At 40.6% G+C, this 16,694-nt stretch overlaps 1 protein-coding gene across 9 annotated transcripts in view; it reads right to left on the bottom strand.

Moving 5' to 3' along the window:
* Window positions 1–3,391: 3,391 nt before the first annotated feature.
* The window catches only part of PRUNE2 (prune homolog 2 with BCH domain), a 137,118-nt gene continuing 123,815 nt past the window's right edge, over window positions 3,392–16,694 (bottom strand). For 2 of the 9 annotated variants that reach the window (XM_081880890.1, XM_081880889.1), the window contains exons 13-20: window positions 16,070–16,172; window positions 14,359–14,490; window positions 14,058–14,144; window positions 13,172–13,270; window positions 10,770–10,805; window positions 10,225–10,257; window positions 6,838–6,885; window positions 3,392–3,651 (exon numbers count right to left, since the gene is read on the bottom strand). In XM_081880890.1, the coding sequence (XP_081737016.1) occupies window positions 3,621–3,651; window positions 6,838–6,885; window positions 10,225–10,257; window positions 10,770–10,805; window positions 13,172–13,270; window positions 14,058–14,144; window positions 14,359–14,490; window positions 16,070–16,172 (569 nt within the window). In that variant the 3' untranslated portion in view covers window positions 3,392–3,620. Of the gene's footprint in view, window positions 3,652–6,837; window positions 6,886–10,208; window positions 10,258–10,769; window positions 10,806–13,171; window positions 13,271–14,057; window positions 14,145–14,358; window positions 14,491–16,069; window positions 16,173–16,694 lie in introns of all 9 variants that reach the window. The other 7 variants (XR_014161331.1, XR_014161330.1, XM_081880892.1 and 4 more) reach the window with 7 other exon arrangements.

Genomic DNA, 16,694 nt, shown 5'->3' on the forward strand with positions numbered 1-16,694 from the left:
TTTATCACTATGCATGTTTATCACTATGCAGAGGCTTGACGACCATATGTCAGGAGTACTCTGATGGTGTTTCCTGCTTGGCAGGGGGTTGGACTCGATGGCCCTTGTGGTCTCTTCCAACTCTATGATTCTATTATATGATTCTATGTAAAGCTTCATCTCTTGTTGATTTCTGCAGATTAAGCAGTTGTTTAAAGGCATAAGAACATGCCGGGCTTATTATTTGGCAACCCAACTTGAAAGGGCTAATCCCAAGGGCCACAGTCCAACACGAGTTAGGCACAATTAATGTAAGTGAAATCAGGGGGAATAAGAGCACAACTTTGTGTTATATTGTGACTAAAATGTTTTCGAAAACACATTTTCACATTTAAACATCATAGACTTGCACTATTTAAATTATCACACAGCATCTCCCCAAAACAAGGTACAGTGTTAATATTTTCAGATTGCAAGAGCTTAGTACAAAGCAGCAGAGCTGTCAGCTCCATTAGCTCAACAGGGCAGATAGTATTGTAGCAGATAGCACAGTGCAGTTGACAAAACGCATAAGAACAAGCACCCTGTAGATATCTACCCCAGTCCAGAGCTCCATATACCAGTGCACATACTGAGTTCTTGTGACCATTTACTTCAATAGAGAGAAGCAACTGCAAACACACAACAAAATGTATGTGCAGCACAGCTCCCTCCACTAAATGTAATGGGAGTCCCTCTGCAGACAGATAATCTCCATGTGCTCATTAGCACAGCAAGTGATTGAGAAAAGTACTGCATCTATTAAACGTGTTGATGGAGGGAACCCTGCACTGTTACCATTGTCTCATATGACCATCATCAGTTCTGAATTTACTTCTAGATCTAAGAACCTATATCACTTTGATTAATTCTATGAGTTTTCAAATCCAAGGCTAAGCAGAAAACAGGGAAAATGTTCTTCTTTCATCACAATCGGGAGATAATTCATATGACTGTTTCTGAGGTAGAAGAGTCACCACAAGGTTCATTTTCCTATTAATATCTTCATAGTAAAAGGATCTTATAAGGGAACCCCATGGCAAAATTGCACATTAACATACCTTTCAAAATGCTTGCTTCCTACTACAAACATAGTACAAGGGCAAAAGACCAATATTCACCATCATTCTTGTACTGCATTGCATAGTCCTAATGTCTGTGAAGAATACGAGTTCATGGCATGGGAGGCATTGAAATTTCAGACTGGGAACACTCTCAGCATCTGGAAGGTAACTCAAACCTCTGTCTGTTAAACCATGGCATCTGAAGTAGAATTTCTTCTAAAGAACAATCCAATTTTCAAATTATCATTCTACAGGATGACATAAAATGTCAAGTGCTAAGCTGGGCTCCACTCTTATATAAGAATCAGTGCTCAGCACTTTATGGGACTGGCACCACACAGGGCATGTGTTGTTCTTGGAACATCTTCAAGCTTAGATTAAGGAAGAAACACAGGCAGCGTAAAAACTGATGTCAAACAAGGAACCTCAGATACACTGCAAGGAACCTCAGATACACTTATTTCCTTCATTTCTTTCTGTTGACAGAACCTATTTCAATCCTTTTAAACAATCCAACTTATTGTGTTGGATCGGAAGGTTTTCTTCCTCTGATGGATGGAGACCATTATTAGAATTATTATTATTATTAACCTCCATTAGAAGAAGACACTTTCTATTGGATTGGCAGAAGGCTCCTTCTGCTGGAGAATGCAAACCTTTGGCTCCGAAACCAGTATATATGTAAGTGGATTCCCAATGTTCAATTTCCATCACACACACTAGTGGCAGAAGTTGAAAGATAAAGGGGTTGCAGTCATGAAGATATGGGCTGATTCAATTTTCAGTGGCACCCACCGAATTCTATGGGACAAAATAAATGGTCTGCAGATACAACTAAAGGGATACAAAGCTTTACACACACTCCAAAAACATGACTCACCAAAGACAGGAAGATTTAGTGTCCCTTGGTTAACTTCTTCACTTGCTGCGACTCTTCATATGAGGAAAATGGTTTGGAATTATTTTAAATGGTGGGGAAACCTCCCTTGCCAACAGTGATGGTTTTGATGATGGACCGCAGAAGGTCCCAGCTTCCCTCTTTCTGCCACCCATCCCCTTGCATGTTGGACAGCAGACTGGTCCCTTCCCTATAAAACAATGTATTGTGCAAGGTGAATGTGAATTATATGTAAATGGAGATAATGGCAACCACTACCAGCCCTGCCTGTCATAACGACTACGGATGACTAATGACAAATGATGATTAGTAATACAGGATATTGATTTAATCTACTTGAAGCTATATTCTGGAGTAAGATGATAATAACTAGTGACTAAATTTATTACAAAAAGCTACTATGAACATGTTATGTCTAATAGCATCCACTTTTTGATTAAATAAGACCCGCACAACTCAGCATTCTATTTTCAGTCTGGCAAATTAATTAATTTGTCACCACCATTTGAAAATAAATGAGTGTGTTTTAGAATTGCTAGGGTTTTTCTTCTCAACAGAGGGGTGATTGTTACTGTGCAGTACTTTAGTTAGCATGAAGTTTTGAATTTGGTACTTTGTTAGTGATGACAACTGGTACCGCAATCAAATTAAAAGAGAACCTTTATTTTCTCTTTGGGGCTGTTATCTTAGCATACTATCTGACGACCTCAGCATATGTTGCCTTTCAGTCTGGGATTTCACCGAGGTCCATACATATTCTCATTCATACAAGGAGTAGCATTTGCTTCTGCAAGCATTACCTCCTCTGGGGACTTCCTGTTTCCTTAACAACACATAAAATTAAGGGGGGGAAATTCCATCCTTGTTATTCATGGCACTGTTGTGATCAAGAATAGTCCTGCATAGTACCTGCTATTGAGATATAGTGAAAGAAAGGAAAATACTAAGAATTTTTGGGGGAATAAAGGAGCGGAATTATAGCTAATGGTGGCAAACCAAGATCAGTGAAGTCTCTGAAGCACTTGTAACGCTCCATGTGAGCTCGAGCTCCCCAAATTCTTCTAAGAAGCAATGTGTGTTTGTTCTTTCATAAAGCAAGGAAGTTAGTAATCTGAGCCTCTCCTTGCACAGAATTCTGCATGCCTAATTGAGCCCATTGAGCCCAATGCACCGGAGCCACTGGACTGGGGCATGGTTATAGGGAAATTAACATTTCTAATGTAACTTGGCACAGATATGTTAATACGCTGAAGCCAAAATGGAACAATAAATCAAACGTCCAAAATCACGGATGAGGCACACTGATGGCAAAATTCAGAACTGGGGGAAAATGCATATTGTAGGCAACACTTCTGAAGGAATCTGCACGTTGCTGCCTATTTGGCAGCAGCAGCAGCCCTCCATATATATATTTATTTTACTTCAGAAAACTCTGAATGACACTGAGTGATCAGAGAACAAAGGTTGCAATCTACCAGGAACTATTCTTGCATCAACAGGCCTCATTAAACAAAATGAGGCTGGTGCACAGGGGTCATCCTGGAGGATTGCGCTCAAATGAGAAACCCAAATTGTCCCCATCCTCGAGGCCCAGGCACACCAAACAAATGAAAATTCTCTTCTGCACTTTGCCAAGGAAGTTAGGGATTTCCTTTCACTGTCATGTCAATCCTTTAGGGAAACAAAAGAAGAAGAAAACATTTAGTATGGTATATATTTATTGGTGCATATGTATCTTCCTCTAAAGAGCACAGGGCAGGATGCGTTCATAGGAGTCCCAAGTAGTCTTTGTCCCGTGGCCCAAGCCAGACACCCCAACCATTTTCTGGGCCCCACCTTTCCCCACCTTCTTCAGGGATGCCCTTATCATGCCATGAACCTCTTTTGAGTCAACTGTTCAAAAAGAACAAACATGCAATTGAACAGGAATAAAACATGCACAACACTTTAGCACTCCTAAACATTACTCAGGTAATATTGTGATGGATAGTTTTATTAAAATGTCAACACCAATGTAAATATACTTGATGAGATCATAGATACTACTTCACCAAACCTTTATTAGGCATTGTAAATAAAACATGCATATATAAAATTTTAAAATATATACAAATAAAATTTTGTGATAACAAGGGTTTTCATTGGAGTTTCTTCCCACTAAATAGTGTCATTCACCGCTATAAGGGATACTATTCATAAAAACTCAGCTACCCTTGCAGTTACTTCCAGGTCATGTCAGACAAATAGAATTTGATATTTTCATTGTGCCATGATATTAGACTACCCAGAAAAGGGGATAGCACACGTTTGCATAGCTGGTTGTACAATGGACAGTAGAAAAGAATTTGTTCTACTGTGTCTGGCACATTCAAAAAACATCCAGAATGTCTATCGTTTCTGGGAATGTATAAATATCTGCCCTTGACAAAAGGTGACGGGGAAATGTTCCGTTGGGCCATGCGTTGGACTGGAATTATTAATTTTGAAATATAGGTGACCCTTTATCTGTTGGATTTAAACCATAAATCTTGGGGGAGCAAATTTTATTTACAGCTGACTCGATGTCTTGTTTTTCAATGTCCATTAATCTTGATTGAATATTATGATATATTGCTCACTTGAATTATACAAGGGTTCCAAGTTAATACCAATAGATCTGATTTTGCAATGTAAGAGTTGGAACCCTCTGAATTTATAAAAGTCCTTAAGTAAGTCAGAGAGCAGACTCGAAGGTTGGCAACAGAAATGCCAATGCATATTTTATAGTGCTGGCCCACACCCAACATTCCATCGTGTGTATACCTAGTGCTGCACACATCGTCTCATACTTGATTGAACTTGAGAGCCCCAAGATACGTCTCAAGAAACTTGAGTGTATCATATCTAAATCATCATTATATGCTTGTATCCATATTGGGATCCCCAAAAGTAGCTGGGATGACCCTTTACCTTGAAAAATCTGATAGCAGCCAGTCTAAATAGGTTACCTTTCTGAAAATAAAAGTGAGTAACTGCCTGTTTTATAGCACTTGTGTGATGGTTTGACCATCCATTTTGCATGAGTCACATGACTCATGTGGGGCATGGATGGGAAGATGTGTGTCCCAGTTTTGGGAGTCAACATGTTGGAGGGTATGGTGTTCAACTTTTTATTTTTACACATGTGGTTTGTGTGTGTGGTTTGGTTGTTTCTGGCTATCCCTTTTCACTTCTCCCTATGTTGCTAATGTAAAGGAGGACTTTAAAAAAGAAATAGTGTCCACTAGAGAAAAAAGAAGCAATGATAGAATGTTATGTTGAAGGTATGCAGGTACCCAGACAAGGTACTGAGCTCCCCAATTTATAGTGGGGAGAGGTTATGGCACAAGGCAGTAGAAACAAAGAAAGCAATATATAGGGGAGAGTTAGTGCCTTACTCTTCTGGTAGTCTGAAAGAGTTGTAGTCTTTATTTATGAACTACTCCTAGATGTAATGTCATCCAGGATAATCAGTGATCAACAAGAATGGCATGCCCATTCTTTTTAAATACTGTATTGGCCTGAATATAAGCTGCACCTGAATACAAGCTGCACCTTTAAAATTGGAGGAGGGGGGGGAGAAAAAAAGAAAAAAGACCCTGAATATAAGCAGCTCCATTCCTCACTGCTCCTGGCTGCATACCTGGGGGAGGAGAGCTGTGTTGCGTTGCCGTCAGCCTTTCCTCTTCCTGGCCTTGGGGGAGAGGGCGGGGGACTACACACAGGGCAGGTGCCACTTTGCCGCACTCCTGGCACTGTTTGCCCCGCGCTCCTGGCTGCATACAGTAAGGTTGCGAATATAAGCCACACTTTAACTTTTCACGGTCAGAATTCACGGTCGCAATTTGGGGGAAAAGTGAGGCTTATATTCAGACCAATACAGCATTGCCTGAACTTTACAAAGATGCACAGAGAAAAAATTCATTCACACCCTCCCTACAAAAACCAGTGTCCAATTCAATCAATACAAATTTATAGGCACTGTCAAAAATGAGAAGCAAGAAGAATCTATACCTTACAACCCTAAAGCAAGTTGTGCTTACGTCCCATTGAGATTAATGGGTCTTAATTAGTTACGATTCATCTGTCCTGTTGATTTCAATGGTGCTTAGTGATGACTTTCTTATACTAGGGCCCTGGACCTTTGGTTTGTTTACACTATGACATCTTGTCTACCCTACCCTACCCTACCCTACCCTACCCTACCCTACCCTACCCTACCCTATCCTATCCTATATCAATGTGGAATAAAGAACTACAACCAAGTGCAGTCTTATTGCTGATATTTACCTTGAGAAGTAAACGTTTATTCTGGAGAGCTATTTCCTGAACTAGAGAATGAAACTCAAAACATGCAAAATGCATCTGCTTTTTTGAAGAAAGCATTTGATATTCAAACTACAAATGCAGGCAAATGGGAAGAGACCTGGATGGAAAAGACTTTGGAAGGAGGACTGGGCAGACTCTAGAAAGACATCATTAAAAGTATAAGAATGCTGCAAATCATTTTACTTGTGTTCTATAAGTCAATCAGATAGGTTTCATGGACTAACCTGTTTACCATTTCAACGTGATGTTTGGAGATCTTTCCCATATGTGGGCAGCACAGAATAGTGCACCACTTTAAAACGTGAATTATTTAAAAGTGTACCATTGCATTTTTAAAAAATAATGAGTTATTTTCTAGCAGCACTAGAAAAAGCTAGCTAGACAAACCATGTAAGTATATGGATTTGGAACAGACCACCTGGAGTTTACCCAGTTCTTCAGCGTCTCTTACACTGCATGATCATGAAATAAAATGGAAATATAATGCCATAATTAATTGTAAATTCTTACTCCTGCTGGACTGAAGTTATTTCTGGCTCATTTGAAAGACAGCTTGCTCTGAAGGCAAGTGGAAATGAACAGTAGTAAAAAAAAACACACAACCCTCTTTTTAGACAGTTAGGGAAGTAATTCATTTATTTTAAACGTAAGAAATATACTGAGGTGAGGCATACAGTTTTGTGGGCCAAGTTCACTTCCTCAGATGCATGAAGTGATTATAGAGGAAAAAAGAATTGCCCTCCCTGCTGAACCCACAAAACTCTATGCCATAATAAACCTGATTGTCTTTAAGATGCCAGAAGACACTTTCTTCGTTGAAACAGTCTAACATGGCCATCCCATTGGAATCAGCCACTTTAAAAAGTCTTAAGGGTATGCAAGGTTAAATACATTAACAACTTGTTCCTATAGACAGTTGCCTGGAAGTAGTAGTAGTAGTAGCAGTAGTAGTAACAACAACTACTACTACTATTACTTATGGTTATAACAGTGTTATACCCAGGTCTTTTTTCAGCTGGAACTCACTGGAATTCAGTTCGCGCCCCTCTCAGGTGGGTGCCATTGTCATTATAAGAGAACAAAGGAGGTGTTCATGGTGAGTTCTGGCACCTCTTTTTCTAAAAAAATAGCACTGGTTGATATTTTATTGTGCTTTTAATACTTCGTTGGGAGCCGCCTAGAGTGGCTAAGGCAACCCAGTCAGATGGGTATCTAATTAATAAAGTTGTTGTTGTTGTTGTTGTTGTTGTTGTTGTTGTTGTTGTTGTTATAACACTGCTTATACCCTGCCCATCTGGCTGGGCATCCCCAACCACTCTGGGTGGCTCCCAAAAGAATATTAAAAACATGATAAAACATCAAAAATTAAAAACTTCCCATAAAACATAATGAAACATTTAAAACGTCCCAATACAGAGCTGCCTTCAGATGTCTTCTATTAGTCATATAATTGTTTATTTCTTTGACACCTGATGGAAGGGCGGGCACCACTACTGAGAAGGCCATCTGCCTGGTTTCCTGTAACTTCAAATAATAAATAATAATATAAATAAATAATAAAATTATTATTATTATTATTATTATTCACTTCTGGCAGTGAGGGAACTGCCAGAAGGCCCTCGGAGCCAGATCTCAGTGTCCAGGCTGAAAGGTGGGGGTGGAGACACTCCTTCAGGTATACAGGGCCAATGCCATTTATCATAGAATCATAGAACTGTAGAGTTGAAAGGGATCCCAAGGGTCATCTAGTCCAACTCCCTGCAATACAGGAATCTCAAATGAAGCATCCATGACAGATGGCCACCCAGCCCCTGCTTAAAAACCTCCAGTGAAGGGGAATCCACAACCTCCCAAGGAAGACCATCCCACTGTTGAACAGCTGTTACTGTCAGAAAGGTCTTCCTGGTGTTTAGTTGGAATCTCCTTTCTTGTCACTTGAAACCATTGGTTTGAGTCCTACCCCCCAGAGCAGGAGAAAAGAGGCTGGTTCCCTCTTCCACATGACAGCCCTTGAGATATGTGAAGATGGCTATCATAGCTCCATTTAGTCTTCTCCTTTCCAGGGTAAACATACCCAGCTCCTTCAACCATTCCCCATAAGGCTTGGTTTCCAGACCCTTGATCATCATTTAGGGCTTTAAAGGTCAGCACCAGCACTTTGAATTGTGCTTGGAAACATACCAGAAGCCAATGTAGATATTTCAGGACCGGTGTTATATGGTCCTGGCAGCCATTCCCAGTCACCAGTCTAGCTGCTGCATTCTGGATTAGTTGTAGTTTCTGAGTTACTTTCAAAGGTAGCCCCATGTAGAGCACATTGCTGTAGTTGAAGTGGGAGATAACCAGAGCATGTACCACTCTAGCGAGACAGGGCGCAGGCAGGTAGGGTTTCAGCCAGCATACCAGATGGAGCTGGTAGATAGTTGCCCTGGATACAGAGTTAACCTGCACCTCCATGCAGAACTGTGAGTCCAAAATGGCCCCCAGGCTGTGCACTTGGTCCTTTATGGGCAGAGTTACCCCATTCAGGACCAGGGAGTCCCCCACATGGGAGTAAAGCTGAATTCTATTCGCTTAGCTCTGGATAAGCATGCATAAAAAAGGGTATGTGCTACATCCGAAAAGTTTCTATTCACTAAAATATTACGCTTCCTTCTATAAATCTCAGGTGCTGATGTACCAATATTAGCCACCCCGGCCAGATGTGGCAAAGCAGCATCAACAATATAGGAGGTGGCTGTGTGCCACTGTAAATACATCCAACCACCATGGAGCCAGCTTTGTTGATGTAATGCAGGAAACTTCATATGTAATCATCATGAATGGTGCTGGGGTTACTGGGGTTACATTGTATAAACAGGATTGCAGATTGGCTTCGCTCCAGTTCTAAGCACCATTCAAAGTGACTACAAGCTTTAGAACTTAGCGGTAGAGCTCAAAATTGTGTAATAAAGTAATCTTCTGGCCGCTTATGCTTTTGGAAAGGTAGACTTTGATCCGCACAGCTTCTGTAACAGCATCATTAGTTAACCTCAAAGAAACAAAGGCTTCTAAAGCTCATGCAATAGTTGTGACAGCCAAAGCATAGCCAAACCACTTCCTCTAACATAAGAGTTGTCAGGGTTGTTACCAGCATCAAATCTAAAGATCTGTGGCTTTGTGACAAGAAATACTATGCTATATTCTCTTAACCACAAGATGGCTACCTATGACAAACGACAGACCTGGAGGTCAGTGAGAATGTACTCTTTAGATAATTCCCAATGATCTTCAGCTGGCTCAGTCTGATTTAGAGTTTGTGAACAGGATCAACTGGTTTCCTACAAAGTATTTATTTTCAAGCAATTTGCCAGATATTATATTAGAGGCCTGCATAGCGAAGTAAATAAGTATAAACATGTGTGTGTGTGTGTGTGTGTGTGTGTGTGTGTGTGTGTGTTTCACAAAGGTCAACAAGGAATCCAAGTAAAAATAACAGTTTATTTAAGGAACATTTTCCAAGCTATCAGCACAGCAAATCTGATTAAGAGGTATGTTTCACTCAAATCAATGGGACCTATTTTTATCAAGTATTTTCTCCAATCTGGTACTCTCCAGGTGTTTGGGGTGAGAACTCCTATCAGCCCCAGCCAGCCTGGCCAGTGGTTAGGGATGATGGAAGTTATAGTCCCAAGCATCTGGAGGGCATTGGGTTGGAGAAAGCTGGCTTAGGATATGAAGTGTGGCTGTGATTTTTGAATGAGCTTAGTGATAAGTGCATAGAGGTCAATGGTACACACCAACCTTGGAATAAATCCCATTGAACTCAATGGGATTATTGCTGAGTAGGCATGTACAAAATAGCACTGTTTCCTTGAAATAGATATAATGCCACTGATTACCAGAATGCTGTCTTACTTTGCTGATGCTTCCCTCAGCTCTTCATCCAGTCTGCATGAGTAAAAGGTACAGATGTTTCCAGGGCAGGGGGCAGCGGGGGGAGGAGAAGAAGAAGCGAGCAGAGCATAAGACAGAAGCAGGCCAAAAGCAGAGCAAAGATCAAGCAAGGTACATGCTTTTTTTAAAATTCAGCCCCAATGTTATAGATCTTCAGTTCCCTATGGTGTCATTGACCTATCAGTTTCATGTTTCATATATTTAGTTACTCTGGAAGTGGGCACATAAAGGTAGCTGAGCATGGGTGTCTGTGGCATGCATTGCTGTACAAAGATGGCAACAGTGCTGTAACTAACGAGATTTAAGTTAGCAGCTGCAGGCAAAGTCACCTATTTTTCCAATTTAGCATTCTTTAGTTATAAACAAGGCTGAACTCAATGGAACTCATCAACAGAGTTCCATTATACAGAGCTATGGGAGTTCTTTTGTGCCTGTAATAGTCAGCCCATTGCACTTCCTCACAGTCAGAAACATCAACACAAGCTGCAGCAGAGCAAGAGTGTTACCTTACTCTTCTCTGAAAGGACCTGTCTTCTTCATACCTTTCAAGATAAAAGTGGGTGAAGGACAAAAACATAGGTCAAATGATATGCAATTGCCACCTTTATGCCAAGTATTTCACCTCTATAGTTAAATGAACAAGGAATCTATTATTAATACATCAGCTAGTTTAAATGTAGAGTTATGGGAGATAACCTGCTGTAGGAAGGAAATGGCATGGAATGCCTTCTTTTCCCCACAACAGCTTTGCAAACCAAAGAGAGAATCCCAAGATACCATTAATGTTCCAATAATGATTTTGTGTCTTTGAAAATCTCTTCTGGATTATAACTTCAGGCAGCAGTAGAAAAAATGCTTCTTGGACCAACAGGGAAGCAGAAGCTGGGTTTTGTACCTGCTGCCAATGTGAGTGCAGATGGTATCAAAATGTGGACTTGCATCCACACAGTTATGCTCATTTGGACCAGAGCTGGAGGCTCTGCATGTTCACATCCAGAGCCACTATGCACACAGACATGGGTATGTTATTCCAGCTTTTTGGAGCGAGAACAAGAAGTTATGATTATTTCAACACCTGATATGGTTGTCCAAGGATTTGTCAAACAGAGGAAATGCTACACTTCCAGAATCTTTATCTGTTCAGAAATAAGGCACCAGATGTAGATATTTTACTGTATAACAGTGGGTCCATATGCCTTTCTACCTTGGTTCCACCTCCCTTTTAATGCCTATGGGATAGCACCTCAGTAGAGCCCAGTTTTCATTGTTTACATTGATGATCTTTAGATGAAATGTAAACATGTCCATGTATCATCAGATCATGTTTCCTTGGGCTTTACCCAACATCTTTTATTATGATGTTCTAAACCTTAATCAGGGGATTTCAACTCTTTAGTATCTGCAGTGTTGGGTACATTTTAAATATATATCGTCTGTTTAAAAACCTGACATCTTAGTTGCCTGTCAGGTGATAGGAAAAGGAGAAGGGAGGCTGATTGCAACATGCCAAATCTAGGTCTTCCGCATGGTATAACATAGCTATTATTTATAAAGAAGAGGACTTTTCAATGAGAGAAATAGATACAGTAGGAAAAGAAACAAAGAAACCAAAGAGATAAGAACCTTGGAAGTATTATGATTTTAAATTTCCTCAGATTAGCAATTTGCTATTTTCCAAATTTTCAGTCTGATTTATCTATTAATGGAACACCCTAATTTGTGACATTCATGCTATCTCTGGTTATCATCCCCTTTTGACTTTATTATTTCCCAACAATTAGCAAGATAATATTTTCAGAACAGAACTTCCTTATTTTCCACCATATTTCTCAGGACTTATATTCAAAATCTGAAGTCTCCACATATTTCAAGCTAATTAGGAGCTCTCCTAGCTTCATTTATAAAAAAAATATGTCAAAAGAGACAATATATATATACACAAATGTTATTATGTAAATGCAAAGCATGATTATTACTAGTAGTAATAATCCTGAGATACAGAATGTGGGAGTGACAGAGAGTGAAAAATGGTTGCTTGCCTAAGGCCTCCTAATTAATTATATGGCAGGGGTGAGATCTAAATCAGGGACTTCCATCTTCACAGCCCAGTGTCTTAGCTTCTGTGCAAAATGAGTTCTAATAAAATAATGCAAGAGGTGATGCCCCCATTTGCACACAATTTTAATCTACAACAAAGTTCATTTACCCTGTTCATATCTTCATGCTTTAGAGCTAACTACATGTTACACTGTTCACACTTGCGGGGAAACACACTCATAAACTGACCACATGTATTTTAGAGAAAAAGCCGTTGTGGAGCTGCCAATCTGGACTGAGCCCCTGAGCCTGACTGCACCTTTGGATCAGAATGGGGAGCGTGTTGCAGACTAGGTACCCATGGAGGTGTGGCAGGCGGGGGGGGGGGGAGTCCATGGCAGAGGAACCATCTCTGAACCCTTTGGGTCTTCCACCAGCAAGGGCAGACAAACAGGGGAAGCTTTATTTCCCCCTCTGTTGTTTTGAACAAACCCCCTTCCATTGGTTTCAGCGGGAGGGAAAATAACTATGGCAGCAGCTCCAGGGCTGGTGTAGTTTGTCTCACTTGTTTGGGTTTGTGTGTGGGAGTATGTCAGGGCCATAGGGAGGGCCTTGGGTCTTTGGTCCAAGTCTTCCTCACCTACCTTTTCCCAGCCAATTCCACCAGAGTGATGGCGGTTGATCTTTCTGCTGCTGTAACAAAGACGTCTCTGTGGATCCACCTCCTTCTCCACCCCCAGAGGGGCGACTGGATACAGTAGCCCCTCGGCCTACCTTCCTGGGAGCATAAGATTGCTCCCTAAAATAGTAATTATTTAGTTTCATAAAGGTAACATTTCTAATTATTATTCTCTTATTGTTTTTCACTTACTTGACAATACTTTCAGGGATATTTACATATTCCATTGGAATTAGTTCACTGAGCTCTGCCAAAGTGCTCACATATTTTATCTTACTGCTGAATTTTGAGCTGAAAACACAAAAGTACCATTAATTAATTAAATAAATAAGATACATTCACAAATATGCAAGATACCGAGTGCCATGATAGTTTTCCATGTTCAATAACAAAAAGCTGAATCAATCACCTTTAAGTTTCACATGTGAACACTCCTTCACTGTATCTTCAGTATATACTTAGTGTTTTTACAGGAGCATCATGGAGATTAGGAGCCCATACATGAGCATTGCAATGTGGGTTGACATTGCTACCCTCATTTTGTAGAAGGGGAAGGATGAGGTTAAATGGTAATGATTCACCTGAGGGGTGGGGAGCCTTTTAGGCCTAGGAACACCCGCCTGTAAAAGTTGACCCACAAGGGTGGAGGGAGGGTTCTGCTTTGCCAGCACATTCCCCACAGGGAACACACTGCAGGATTTAGCCCTATGCTCATCAGCTGATGAGTGGGAGATTAAATTGTGATGCTTTGGCTATGCACCAGTTTCCTGTGAGTGACTGCTGGATGCACCTAATACAGAACAGAACCCCATCAGCTGATGTCTCCAGCTGGCCTTAGTTTTGGAGGGAATGACCTCTCAGGCCAAACTGGACACCCTGCCTTAAATCAACTACTAATCTCATTGCTGAGATAACATTAGGATAAGGACTCCTTGGCTCACAGCTCACACTTTTTACCAGCATACCATCAGCTTTCACACAGTAACAGTTTCCCTTGGAGGTATTTTGAATAAACCATTTGATGGCTTCCCTCTGACCAGGCCCCATCTCAGCACTTGTAAGAGTTTGGAACTATTACCTTATAAAAGGCCGTGTCACTGCTAAAATTGTTCTGATAAACCAAGAGGGGTGAACAATGATGAAGGATTTCAAGTTCTTCCTTAACCTGTGTTTGAAAAGAAACACATTTAAGCCTTCAAAGCAATATATATTGCCCAGGATTTATGCACTTTTGGCATGCCACACCAAATGCCCTTTTTCTCTAGAGTTTGGTGGGAAGTGTGAAACTAGCTCCTGCATAGAAATGGGGAGAGGGCTTTCAAATAATAGGTATGGCAAGCCAGACACAATAGATAGAAAGCAAGCCATGAGCTACAGACCGCCTGTCAATCATCTGGTAACATCTTTTCATCCATCCCAGTCCTGGCATCTTTCTCCTTGGTGTGGCTCCATTCAAGTAAACAATCATATAGTCTTCAGCAACCATGAGCTCCAAGGTACTTATTACATATCTGAAAGGAAACAGAGACAGAAAATGAGTGAGGAGAGGGGAACAATGAATAATTTGTTTAAAACCTGCTCTTTGCTCTTCAAAAGAGTACAATCTTGTGATATAAGCAACGGCTAAAGTTTTCATAAATTTCACTATTAACTAATAGGGCTCCTGTAGTCAGTGGCAGACTTGGGCTGGATCTACATTTGTCTTCTAAACATTTTTTAAACTAACATTCTATAGTGCTTAACAGCAGTTTCCCATTGCCAGTGGCTTCATCTGCTGTCACATTTTAATAATGCATTTTTAATGTAATAAACAACAAGTGTAGATCTGCCCTTGGGCTTTCATATTTCAGCAGCGCCCCCCCCCCACTTCCATTCTAAATCATTGTTGCAGCGCCCCCTGCAGCCCACATTCAGGTCAGTGTCCAGTGTGGGCGAACTGGTCATGCTACCCTAAATCCGCCTCCGCAGTATCATATGTACCAATCCAACCCCACATGTGCTACATTTATATGCTAAATAACTACACATGTGGCACACGTCAAAATTGGCACAGATACCCTCTAGGTGTATGGGATATTTAACCAAAAGGGCCATACTAATTTTATTTTTTAGAACAGTGGGAGCTCAAACAAACAGCAGGGAAATGTCTACACCTGCTTCCATTGCGAGGAAAGTCAGAAAATAAGTGTAGAAACCCCAGGACACAATGAGTGGCAGGGCTTTAGTCTGGAAATTCAACCAGAAGACTTGCCTCATGCTTAATCCATGATATGGTCAACATTTGAGACTGAAGTTTTATTATTTCAGCACTGGCAGGTTAAATGGAGATCAAGGAAGCCATTCCTTATCTGAACCAGAGAATGGCTGAATTCATACTTAAGAGTAGATGACATAGGAGTCACTTTGCCATAGCTCCTCCACTTATGATAAGTTGGCAGCATGAAGGAATTTTAGTGAGTGGGACTGAGGTGCATTGGGGGGGGGCAATCTCATAAGCCCCATTTCCAATTTAGCTAGCATGCCTCTTCTGATATGATTCTCCTCATTCCTCCTTTCCTCTACTATCCAAGTGGAATAGGAAAAAGTCACGAGAAGCAGCCGCCATGTCAATATATGGGATTAAGTACCAGGGTCAAAGGCTGGAAGATGGCATTCACTGGCTTTGTGTATGAGCTATCATGTATGAATAGTCCTTCAAACATTCAGTTAGGACAAATTACATCACCAGTAGTGAAGCAAGAGAAAAAGAGTTATTATTATGGGTCTTGGTCTGTCATCTCTGGGTGATTCTAACTGAAAACAGCATAGACATATTACAAACCTTGGAGAATAGCAGGAAGGAGGCATGCAGATCTATGTGCTCTAATTCTTTTTTTATTATTATTCTTTTTCGTTTTGCTTTCTGTGCACATACCAAACATCTTTCACAGAGAAGCATTAAATGTCAAAGGAACACACATTTCTGATGCATTTAGGTGACTTTTAAACCTTCAGCTTATCTCTCAAATAAGATTGTTATCTATCACAACACAGTTGCAGGCATTAACTTCAAAGACATGATGACCACATTGTTCATGCCTCATCACTCACAGGAAAAGGTTCTCCATGACATAGCTGTAATCAGTTCGACTGCTGTCTGGCAGAAAACATGCAGCAAACACAATGATGGCATTTAGACCATCCCCATAGTATCCTGTGGAAGAAACAAAAATCCATTTGTTTCCCATAAAGTATGCTTAACTGCACAATCTCGAGAAAGCAACCTGGCCGGCCTCACAGCTGCTGAATAACTATGTACATGCATACACTCTGTATTTTCTGGGAGCAGAAAGTGCATGAGAGCAGGTCTTATGTACCCAAAAGGTCACAGCTCTATTCTTTGCATAGGGCAAGAAAAGTCACAAAGGATGCTTCCAGACCTCTTCTTCATTCCTGATTTGTCTGAAGGGAAATTAAACAACATAGGTTATTTAATGAACTTTCATTCTGATTTGCTAATGGGAGGGTTAGATGGCATTGTGTCGAAGCAAGTGTTGTTCCACAACGCATCGCTTTCCTTTTTGCAAAAAGTCTGATCTTTCTGGGTAAGCAGATTTGTTATGCAAAATCTCCCAATCAACTGTAATTGTACAACACAAATTTGCTGGTATGTGATTGAATCCCATCTGAAAATAATGACAGTCTGAAAGCATCCAAAATATGTTTAAGGAATACA

Source organism: Podarcis erhardii (genome assembly GCF_964252035.2).
Source record: "Podarcis erhardii genome assembly, chromosome: 11".
Lineage (NCBI taxonomy): Eukaryota > Metazoa > Chordata > Lepidosauria > Squamata > Lacertidae > Podarcis > Podarcis erhardii.